We start from the raw sequence: 12348 nt of genomic DNA, 5'->3' as shown, positions 1-12348 counted from the left end.
CTTCCAGGAAAGACTCTTTAGAAATTCTTTCCCCAGTAGAAACTCATCACAAAAATGTCACTACTGATGACAGTTTTTGTATCACTGTTAAGTAAAACCACTTTTTAAACAACTTCTTAAAGACGGCAATATTTGAATGCTAAACAATTAAACTCACCCTTGTCTGTCAGGTTCTCCATCAACCTCCTCATCAGCACTACAGGTGGCACTCGAATCATTATCAGAATGGGTTTCTTGTCTTGCTGTATTAACTTGTTGTGACAGACTATAGTCCATTTCCTCCGGTTCTAACTTTTCCTTGGGTTTCTCCATCTCTCTCTCTTTGGTATCACTCTCTATTTTCACTTGAATATTCTCTGGCAGCCTCATTTCAGTCTCTACAGGTTCTACTTTGGTATGCACTGGAAGAGTAATCACAGGCTTAGCTTCAACTGTATGGCTTCTACTGTCAACCTCCATAGGCTCTTCTGCCTCATTATTTACTTCTTCCTTAACCTGTGGCTCAGGGTGCTGACTTTCAGCTGTTGATACACTTTGGGCTGTTACAGAGGGAGATGTGCTGGCTGCAGGTTTAATGGCAGATTCTTGTTCTGCTGTTGCCTCAGTGGTCACTTTCGAAGCAGTGCTCTCGGATGGAGTTTCTTCACTTGGTTTAGCAGGTTCTGCTGGAGTTGGAGATGGAGCACTTTCTGTATCAGAACTATTTTCAGCACCTGGGAGTAAAAAAAGTTTTGGCATAAAGGTGCAACGTTAATGAAATCTGATCAGGCCTCGATTAACTGCTCCTTTATAATAATCAAATACATGTCTGCTGTCCCAAAACACAACAAGACAATTGCCCTAAAGAATTGACTCACAAAGGCAGAGTAACCAAAAATCAGCAGATATAGGTTAAGGAGAGAGACTGGAATTTCCGAAATAATACCGCATTGCTGGCTCTGATCTTATAGAGAGCCAGCCAAATAAACTCTTCTGCCCATGTCAGAGACTCGGTACTTTCATATATCATGCAGCTTTATTACAAGATTAGAGTCAACACTCACAGTACCTAAGGGGCAGCTTTAATTATTTAAATTAACACGTTTTAGAGGCATCACTCGCAGAAATAGCAAAGCACTGGTTTTACATGAAAATCAGTCACATTTTATAGACATGCTGATTTGCAATTCTTGCTGTAAGTTAACAGTTCTAGTTTACTTCCTTTGCGGATCACCATTATTTTCTTGAAACCGTCTCCTTTCCTCTGTGAAAAGTGTCAACAGCATCAACAACTGGACACCCATTATAGACTGGTATTGATTCTTGCAGTAAAGAACCTTCCTCCTCTTTTTAGCCTAGTTCATGAACTCCATTATATTATATATAGCTTTTAGATAAATAAAAACATTTATGAAAAACTATGGCCACATCTAGAACACAGATGTTATATTCAAGTCTTCTCTTCTAATAAGAATCTTTATCCCTTAGAATGTTTGTTAAACAAATAGATGCAATAAGGATCCATCAATTTTAACCTACCCATCTGTAAAAAAAGTAATTAACTTTGGCTTATTATACATATTCTAATTCCATATATATACACACTTAAATATTTTATTATTACTACATATTGGTGAATTACACACAGTCACAAACACACACTGCAGATAAAAAAAACCAACCCAAACCAAAACCAAAACAACCAAACCCCAAAATCCCCAACACAGCCCTATTCTCTGATTCATCATTTATGAATTCTGTTGCTTGGAGCTTCACAAAAGGCTGGCCAAGACTGACTGATGCTGAGTGCCTATAATTATTAGCAGTTGCAACCAACACATTAAAAAAAACCCAACACTTAAGTTTGCCTGTCTGAAGCTTTACTGAGACTATGAACTACCAAAGGCTACAAATCTTTGATTCAACTTGTTTCAACATGCAACGTTTTTTGACCAAATGCTGTCAGTTTATCCTCTAGAAGACAGCATAGTCAAAGCACCTCAAAATCCTACGCAATAACATCTTAAGGCTGCTCAGTACTAAAAATGCTTTTTCCCTTCCAGATATGACCAGTGAAGTGAGTTCCAACTGATAAAATCTGACTGAAACAGAGTATTTGAGCACTACATTATGAACACAGATTTCTGAGCATATAATTGGCAAAAAACATACATCCCTTTCTGTGCATACAGAAGTTTCCTTCTTCAAAAAGTTACCTTCACTGTCTTCTGGATTCTCTTCTTCATTAGATGCCTCAATATCTTCATCCTCCTGAGCTGACACAGTCGAAGCCACACTCTCACACTGTGATACATCTCGCTCCTCACGGGGCCTTCGTGAAGACTGATGAAGAGAAGGGATTTACATTGTACTGAAAATTTGCAAGTATTATTTCCTTTTACATGCATTCTCATTTATCAATCCCAGGTTGAAATGAAAGGCAGAGAATATCTATTTAGCACAGATTCATTCACACCAGCACAGTCTTTCAACTTTAGGGCAGCTTCTACTGCTCCTGATCAAAAATAAGTTTGAGAACACACCACTGTCTCAAGATACATTTGGGGGACAACAGAACTACTGCAGCAAACACCGATACTGATGGTCTTCATGTCAGTGAGAGAAGACTAGGATAACATCACAGTTTGGAGGATTCCAACACTCAGGATTCTACTTTAGATGCTCCAAATCTTTCAGTTCCTGGTCTTCCACCAGTTTTCTTTCTCTGTTTTGTAAGGTTACTGCTTATTGTGTTTCAAGGCAACTGTTCTACAGCGATGACCTGAACTTCTATAGTTGCTGGTCTAGTGACAAGAAACGTGGTTTCCAGAGCACTCAGGAATTCTTCAGGCTCGAGTGTTCTATCTGATAGAAAATTTTCTGTGGCATTTCAAAGCAAGAACTGGTTATCATCGCAGGTCAGTGAGCATCAGCTGCCTTTTCTAGGAGATTTATGTCACAACACAAAAAACAAGTAGAAAAGGAAACAAGTGGTGATTGCAACACAGTGTTGGTGAAGCACGCTGAATGACTTCAGAAAGATGCCAAGTTTTCCCCTGCAAAATATTCAGTGCCTACTGCACTTACCTTCTGTTTGTGCTGTTGGAGGAGGCTGTCCAGGTTGTGTCTCCTTTTATAGTTGAAGTAGAAGTTCTTACACTGAGCTTCACTTTTTGTCCCAACCATTTTGGCAATTGCTGCCCAGTTTCGTCCATGTTCCACTAGGCCTGTTCAAACATACAAGAACCAATATTTACCATGATAAATAATTCAGCTATCCAAACCCAAATAAATGGAACAATGCCTATAGGAAGGTAAGATAGAGAAGTATTGCTGTCCTTAAAAGAACTCTCACGATGACAATGTATTTGATAACTACTTATGGCATGAGAAAAAGCTGTGTCAACCCAAATGTCTGCTTATGAGGCCTCCAAACTTAACTCTTTGCTGTCGCTAATACGTAACACTTCTGCTAAAATACTGATTTTATGCATAAAATTTACAGGTAACAGTATCTGGCCAAATGACTAGACAAGTTACAAACTACACTAGCTTTTCTATGAAAACAATTTCTTATACAGAAGGAATTTTTATAACTTATAAACACATTACTTTGAAAATTTACATATGACATTCACATCTGTTTCACAGACTTCTACGGATCAAGTACAACATCAAACAGTTCTAAGTAGTTCACATGCAAAAAGTCAACATGAATCTCAAAAAACTGATTTTGCCTGTTCAAGATATTTTTTTTTTTAATGAAACAGCAAATTTCAAATTATTTAGCATAGTGTTGCAAAAATATCACAGCACTCGTATTCAGTAAATTATTGTAATTTTGTAAACAGAAGTACTCAGAAGTAAGTCAAAAGCTTTACAAAGCTTACCTTTCTTAGCAACTTCCATTTCTTCTTCTGTCCAGCGGGATGTCTCTACAGGCTCTGTAGAAGCTGAAAGAGAAACAAAAGCACTGATCAAGGAAAAAAACCAGGATTCAGTATTATGCCACTAATCATGTATCCCGCAGTCAACTAATCTATTTACATTAAGGCTTGTTCAAGTCACTTGGGAAAGCTGCTCTTATCAGTGGGAAGTAGTTGGTCTCCATTAAACCAAGTTAGAGATACAGTAGGAACCACCAGAGTCTCAGAGCAAACCGTCCAAGACTATTCTGCCTATGACACTGTGATTATCTGCAGAAGACAACTTGAAAGTAATTTAGATGCATTTACCACTAAAATTTTATTTAGACTATCAATAATTACTATCAACTACTAAAAGCAGCAACCCAACATGCTAGAAACTAGTTCCATCTTATTTCACTGACTGCTGTGGAAAGGACTGCAACAGCTATTTATTGATAATGGGTAACAAGAAATCTACTATTCTTGTATTCACCGAGTTTCCTACTAAACAAACAGGGAAAAAGAAAAGAAAACAAAAAACAGTAAGCAAAAACAAGCAGGAAATTAAGCATGATTCAAGGCAAAATGCTTTTCATTCACTTCTCTGGATTTGATATCATTCTGTTTAAATTTCTGAATGGCATTAAGCTGCAACAGCCTCAATTTCCTTTTCATAAAATCTGACATCACACATAGTATGCTGCATGGACCCTTCAACAACTTCCATTAATGAAGAATAAAAGTAGGACACTATAAAGTATCTGATCCACTGAAAAGCTATTTTGGATTTTCCAAAAACCCTGCAAAAGTGGTTTAAAAAAAGCCCTAAACACAAAAGCAAAAACCACTATTGCCTTAGTCTAGGTGCTGACAAAAACCCACCATTTCAACTGAGCCAGAATGTCTATCGCAATCTCTCATGTTTGCAGTTAAAAAAGAACAGAGTAAGTGTGCAAATTAGTTCTCTAGGATATGCAGAATATCTGAGCAATGGACAGAGTTGCTACAAATTCCAGAATAGCAGCTGCCTGTAACTACCCAGTTGAAAAGCTAGGAGCAAGAAACTTTGCCACAGCAGAGCACTGCAAGAAAAAAACAAAAACCTGCTCCGCCATCATGGATAATTATTTACAAGCTACAAGTTATTCTGTTTGCTAGTATTTCTGCACCACCACAAATTATGTCAGCCTTCTCAGAAATGCAGCCAGAGAGGGCGCCTTTTTTAACCATATGTGCCAAAAAAGTAACATTTTAAACAAGTCTCTTGCCATCTAATGCAGAAACAACAACGAAAACAACTTGCTAGGATCTATTTCAGATTATGAAACTCGCTAAAGCACTCAAATATCAAGCCTACTTGTTTAACAATAACCTCTGTGAGCTATAGCCTGTAAGTCAATCTGTGTGAAAGGCACTTGGATCTCTACAGATCCATCATTAACCCTGCAAAGGGAGAAAATGCAGTTATCACAGAAAGGCTGAACTGCCTTTCCCCGGCATGGTTCTACCAGAGCCATCTGATTACACATAAACTATGCATGAAATTACGCTCAGGAAGTTTAACAGTACCACACAAAGTTACAAGCAGGCCTAACAATACAGATGCAATACTAAACAGAAAAAAAAAAAGTGCACAGAAAATAGCCGTATGTCAGTGAAGAACCTGACAACCAGATGGGTCCCCGAGCGTCCTATAAATGCTACTCACAAGGTTCTGGCGGGGGCGGAAGAGGCGGTGGTGGTTCTTCAGTGGCTGCAGCTGCAGCAGCATTTGCTTGTGCAGCTTCATTTGTCATTGATCTGGTGATTCTGCCCTTACGACGACCTTGACTATTGGCAGTTTTTCGGCCCCTAGGAGCGGCCTGCTCCCTTTCCTCTGTTTCCTCTGGTGCAGCTTCAGTTTTGTCCTTTTCTTTGGTATTCTCTCTGGGAGTAGTTAAAATATAATTCAGTCAAATTCAGATAGCCATTATAGGCAGATATTCCTGAATATCAATGTAAAAAAATAACCCACACCCAAAAAACCCCACAAACAAAACTCCACAAACTCAAAAGATGCCTTTAGTGAAACAGAATTCACCTACTGCCCACAATTTAGAGTTGCTAAAGAATAACACAGATACATGATATTATCAACTTCAAATAAAATCCGAACGTTGTGACAGAACATATGAAAAAAACCCCAAACCAACAAGCTATGAAAATTATTACATGTGCAAAAAAAATAATCCCATGGCTTCTTCCACCAGTCTGACTAGTTCAGCAAGACAGAGAAATTGGTGTGTCCAAAAAACACCTAACCTAAATATGAAGAGTTTCCAGTCCAGATTTCACTGTCAGGCTAATGCAAATCCTGCTCTGATCTTTGCAAAAAACTACAATCTAGAGTGAATCAATGCATTTGCAGTACATATACTTACTTAGATTCCTCTTTCTCGTCCTTTTCCTCCTCATCTTTCTTTTCCTCCTCTTTTTTCTCTGCTTTTTCTGATTTTTCCTCTTCTACCTTTTCTTCTACCTTTTCTTCTTGAGAAGGACGAGCAATTTGCTGCTGAAATGAAACGGGATTTACACATTATAGCAACATGATCACACAAAGGTGCAGCAACTTGTACTCAGAGCAGCACAAACACTGATGCTACCTTAGCTTCCACTTGATAACATTTTAAGTTACAGTCACTGCACACCTGTCAACATAACCATAAAATGCCTCTGACAAAAACTGTTTACACCCTGAAATCATAATGAACGTGATATTCTAGGCATTGCCTCCCAGACTTCAGGAGTCCCCCTTGCCACAAAATGTGCAATTTCTATATACCTGTATATCCTCAATACCTCTCTGTTTATTTTCTGTTATGTTTCTTCAGATCAGCTGCCCCATTCTTCAGATATGGTATTTTGTCTTACAAACTCCATGGAGGCACAGGCTTCTTTTGCAGCACAAGCACAGGGGTAATAACGTACACGTACATGTGTCAACACATGTGCTGCTATATGCTATGCTAAAACCGAACACCTACGTTTTAAAAGCGCTTAGAGAGGTCTGACCAACATCCTGCATAGTAATGGTGTTGCTCCTCTCAAATTTTATTTTTAACGTTGTCCATTTTAAAATAGTGAAACATGATAGCTTACGACTTGGAAGCAGAAGATCATGTAGCATGAAAATTACAACCAACTCTAAGTCACCTTCTCAAAGCTGTTGATAGTAATTAACAAATATAATTGTTCAAAAAATGGGGTCAGGAATTTTAGACTTACGTTTCCAGTGAATTTACAGAAGGAAAAGTATAGCCTAGAATTTTTTTTAAACTATAATCTTTATTGAGATTACAGTTTTACAAGCATATTAAGCACTGACAAAGCAACTACCATTTCCCATTATCCTCCTACAGAAAACAGCACAAAACACTATTTAAGCATTCCTTGTTAAGGGACTGTTGCTCCTTATCTTTCAAAGCAATCCACATGGCTACTGCCAAGTGCAAAATTCTGCCTTAAATATAAAATTCTGCCTTTCCATAAGAAACTATGGAACATAAGAGAGGACAAGGGTGAGGAGTCGGCTGTGGCCACACAGAGGGAACCACTCACAGGAGTTTACACTGAAGGGGCTTGAATGGGTTAAACAAACCACCTCAATCAATCGAGGTTCAACACCCGTTCAGAAGAACTGCAATAGCCACATGCTCTCCATTCAAATTTGGTGGGTACAAAACAGATTTTTTTTCCTTACTGAGTATTAGACTCTGCAAGTCAACTTCAAAAAGCAAAATACATGTAATATTTATATAACGCTACCTTTCAAACAAATACCCAAAGTACCCTTGGCAATTCATGGAAAGACAAGGACAGAGATCTCCAAGATTGCTGTTCTAGGACTTCATTAATGCAGATTTTACAGTCCACTGAAAAATTCCTCAAAATAGGTTTTTCTTTTTCACAGAGGAACCAACCTTCCCATAAGTGTAGCAGCAGGTGTCACTGTTTCACTAACAAAACTGAGGCTGGAAATAAAAGGACTTGTTTTTGACATTCTAATAATGTGAACTGGAGCAGAAAACCCAAACACTAACCACTATCATCTCCCTGCAAATTATTACCATTAAAGATGCTGGCATTACTTGGTTGTGCAAAAACTCCCTTCAAGCATGATGTCAGAGACATGCCAAGATAAATTATTTCCATTTTGCTAGATAGATTGGCCTCAAAAAGCAGGGAATTAAAAGTAGCATTTTCAGAAGGAGAAAAAAAAATAAAAATCTGTATTTTACATATTATCTATTTACAAAACAGTTGCTGAAAATCCTCTGTTCTTTTTGCCTGGCTATCTTAACATCACACTTTGTAAATAAAAGGATTCTCTATTTCACAGTGAATTTATTTAACATGCATAATCAATAGGTCAAGTGCAGGTTAAACACAAACCTTAAAACAGTCGAAGCCTCGGTCAGCGACGTACCTGCACATTCATCTGTTGATAAAAACTTTTACCAGCCAGGCAAAGGGACGGGCTTTAACTCAGGGTACGATTCAAAAGGACAAAAACCACACCAGCACCGACATCACACAGCTCTTTAGCAGAGGCTGCCTGACCCAGCAATGTGTTTATTCCAGGAAATTGTGTCATTCTGCCACTTAAGCTGCCTACGGCAGAGTTGCCCATCTCACATACAACGTTCTAATCTCACCGGGGTCAGCTGAGGCAATCCCCACCGAGCTTGGCTTGATTGGCCGTCGCAGACATACAGCAAATTTCTGTCTAGTCAGATCACTGGGCTCTGCCACCTGCTGCAAAGGCACACGGCTGGATCCACAGAGCAGCGTTTCTGCTGACCAGGCAGCTAGACTGCAGAAACACCAACTACCGCTTTGCTACCAAAATTTCAATGAAAAACTTTACACGAAGAGAATCTCCTTTCAATGAGTTATTTAAGGAATTCTCCATAATCAATGCAAAAGCATCATGTAGCTGCATTTTCTTCCAATACTATGTGAAAAACTTGCTCTTCGTTTGACGTCACATTTGATTTAAGACACGCTTGTTTAGTTGCCTCTGTAAGCATCCTGGAACAGTGCGGGCAGCATTTTACAAAAAGGCCTTTCTAGGCGTATTTGAGGACAAAACTATTGGAATTCAATAAGCCTTGTATCTCTTAATCTAGCATTCAGATTCTCTAAAGTAAAAGTCTCCACGGTGAAACTTGAGTCAAGTTATACTCACTACATTCTCTGAAGGACTTCAACATCATTACTATGATTAATATCTTCTCCACTGCAATATACCATTTGCTTGCCTTCTAATTTACAAAAATATATGAACTCTTAAGAGTTTAAGCTGAAGCACCTGTTATTGGCATAAGCACATCTTGGAGCATGTCATAAATCTTACACAACTTGTATTTGCCCATCAGCAAGGAAGTTTCAGGTTGCTACTCAAAGATATGAAAAATATCAGCTTCAAACAAAGCTGGGGTGTGGGAAGGAGACGGGGGACGAACTGCATTCTGCAACCATAAGATAAAAGTTCTGGCAAGCAGGGCAGTTCAACACTCTCAAGTTCTTTTTTACTAGCTGTTATACATGTCGCTAATTAATCATTAATAAAATTAAGGAATACAAATATGACTTTTGGTACAATGTAATTCCTTACTACAGTGTTATAAACATGATAACTACAACACTTCTGAATTTAAACTTCCAGAAATGGTGAAATTTCCCATTTAGAATGTTTAGAGTATTTCCTTGGGTTTGCAAGTATACCTCAACATTCTGCAGATCTCTCAAGTCTGACACTTACCTGCACCGTTAACAACGAGCACACATTAAGCCTGTCTAGTTGCCCAGAGTTTAGTGATCTGTAGTACTTGATGTGGGTCAACAACTAGCAATTAAGACCTACAACTCTACTAAAATTCAAAGAGCAAGTAATTTGAATTGAACGAACAGCAGCTTCAGTGCTCCAACTCATGTATTTCGTTATTCACATATAAATCAGTATGCAGAGGAGCAGTTAAGAGTCACGCAGAGCACCCTGGGTTTCTTTTCATAGAGCTAAGTTCACAAATCCATGCCCTTGTGTACAGGGCTGTAATTAAAATCTTTTTAGTTTATATTCATTATCCAAGCAAAGCAAACAATTAATGGATTGAGAAATCCACCCTAATTTTGAACTCTACCAGTTCCAATATCCTAAAGTTTAACACTGTTGAAAGACATTTAATATACAGTTATAATCTTCAGAACATCTCAAAATTTACAGGTAAATTGCATTACAGCTTGAGCCAGTTCTGTCTCCCCACCTCCTAGAACAGCCACAGAAGAGCCGCACACAGCAAAGATATTGCTGAGCATGTGTACACTTACTACGATCACGCCAATTTCATTTTATACTGGAATATAAAACCGAGCCACTTAAAACAGCATCATTATCTGTATTTATCGTCCACAGTGATTGTCTGATGAGATTTTGGACAATCTCATTTACTTCCATCCTGTATTTGCCATACATCCATACTTTAATGGGAATCTTTTATCACCAGTCACACAACAATGCACTTTCCCTATTAAAAAGCATTATTAGGCTTAGAAAGCCTAACAGAAGTTCTGACACAATACAGGGCATTTCCAGTCTTTCTCCCATCACAGCAGTTCACAATTAGTCAAAGCAGAAGCTCTAACTAAATCCTGTGCATAACGAAAATGACCTTATCCCAAGGAATCCATAATTTGTGGGGTACAGAAAAGTAAGACTTTTGTGACACGATCTTTTCTCTTACAACACTAGACCATAATTTAAATGGTTTAAGTACAACCGCTGTTTGCAGCAATTTTCTTTCATATATATATTTTTTAACATATATATAGAAAAAAATCACACTTGCTGGGACTTTCAGAAAACTTACATTATTTGAATTCACATACCCTGATGTGTAATATTTAATTAATTTGCTGTTTTGGAGTTGAGTACAGATTTGTGCAGTCACAATATCTCAAAGTCTCACCAATTTTCTCTTTTGGATTGCTGCTGAGCTATGACTAAATCCAATAACCCACAACTCTTCAGATTTTAAGGTCCGTGCGTTTCTAAAACCCTGAATTCGAGAGGACTCTTCCCTCCTGCCCCCACCAAGCTTCAGTTCCAACAAAGCCCTGGGGATTTCTTCAGCACGTTGTATCTATACCAGCTTCCAGCTGTTAAATTCCTTTCAAGGATACAAACTCAAAATACCTGCAGGCTTCATTGTTTCATCTACTACTCTGTTTCTGTACTTTATTTCAAATATGTCCTTCTTTCCTAACCTCATCAATGATATACCTTTCATTCTATTTTCAGTACTTCCTAAATACCCGATAGATGCAAGGCGAAATCAGAATGGGAAGAGCAGGGAACACATTCAGTTAATATACAGCACTCCTGATTTCTTTAAAAAAAAAAAATGTGCAAAGTTTAATTTTTCTTTTTTTGTTTTCCAATATCCACATTAACCCTGGTAGCCTAGCAGATGTGTTTATATGCTTTTTGTAAATAATGAACTGTTCTTTCCCCTCCAAAGACTTCCAAAACTTCCACAAGAATACTTCCTGAATCAGCAGAATTTTTCATTTGCATGCATTAAATTGGTCTCTTTCTTCTTGTTATTAAGTTCCAGTTTGACTTCGAGCCTGACCACTAAATAAAGATCACTATTAATTTCTGCTTTTTGACAAACACTGCATTATGAAATTATATATTTTCCACTGCAGGTCACATGCTAAACCTAATTTCTGTTGGCTCCTACATGGGATTTAATGATGGATTTGACTTCAGCACATATGGCAGGGTCCTCAAATAAAATCAATTCTTATATTAAAAAAAAAAGTCACAAATGTGCAAAAGAAAAAAATATTTCACAGCATTAAAATCAAACCAACCAAGAACACTCTTGAGGTCAGGAGTCCTTAAGGTTAAAGAGGGTAAAAATGTAGTAAAGGAAAAATAATTATTTTTCCTTTTTCTTCCCCTACTTCAAGCATATAATATATTTGCTATATTGGAGAGTAAGACAGATGTAAATATGAAACAATGAAACAACAGTATTCAAGTGATGAAAAAATTTCAGATACCTGGTTTCTTCCTCTGCGTTTACCATAATTCCTTCGCACAAGGGCTTTATAATTTTCATTTTTCTTGGTCAAATAATAATATAATACACAGTCGGGAACATTCTGAAGTGAAAAAGCAAAAAAAAAAAAAAATTGGGTTTTACTGCTATAAAAAAAATGGGTTTTAGTATTTAATTTCTCTCAACACTTAAACTAGTCAGCCCCTAGACTAAAATAAAACTCTATTAGATTTGTTTGCTCAGCAGGGAAGTGAATTCACACACAAATAAAACAATATAACTATGCATAAAATTACAGTGTTAAATGCCAGTCTCATGTATTTATAATATCCCTCAGCTACTCCAGTCTGCAT

The 12348-nt window shown here is 37.7% G+C and overlaps 1 protein-coding gene across 1 annotated transcript in view; it reads right to left on the bottom strand.

Moving 5' to 3' along the window:
* Nucleotides 1–157: 157 nt before the first annotated feature.
* The window catches only part of LOC104460809 (nuclear receptor corepressor 1-like), a gene marked incomplete at its 3' end in the record, with an annotated part of 28697 nt that continues 16506 nt past the window's right edge, over nucleotides 158–12348 (bottom strand). Inside the window, exons 13-19 of the mRNA XM_010072744.1 lie at nucleotides 11997–12098; nucleotides 6308–6435; nucleotides 5596–5813; nucleotides 3870–3932; nucleotides 3067–3206; nucleotides 2196–2322; nucleotides 158–713 (exon numbers count right to left, since the gene is read on the bottom strand). Of these exons, the coding sequence (XP_010071046.1) occupies nucleotides 158–713; nucleotides 2196–2322; nucleotides 3067–3206; nucleotides 3870–3932; nucleotides 5596–5813; nucleotides 6308–6435; nucleotides 11997–12098 (1334 nt within the window). The remainder of the gene's footprint in view (nucleotides 714–2195; nucleotides 2323–3066; nucleotides 3207–3869; nucleotides 3933–5595; nucleotides 5814–6307; nucleotides 6436–11996; nucleotides 12099–12348) is intronic.

This window comes from Pterocles gutturalis, unplaced genomic scaffold, assembly GCF_000699245.1.
Source record: "Pterocles gutturalis isolate BGI_N339 unplaced genomic scaffold, ASM69924v1 scaffold29287, whole genome shotgun sequence".
Taxonomy (NCBI): Eukaryota; Metazoa; Chordata; class Aves; order Pterocliformes; family Pteroclidae; genus Pterocles; species Pterocles gutturalis.
This window is presented reverse-complemented; position numbering and strand designations above follow the sequence as displayed.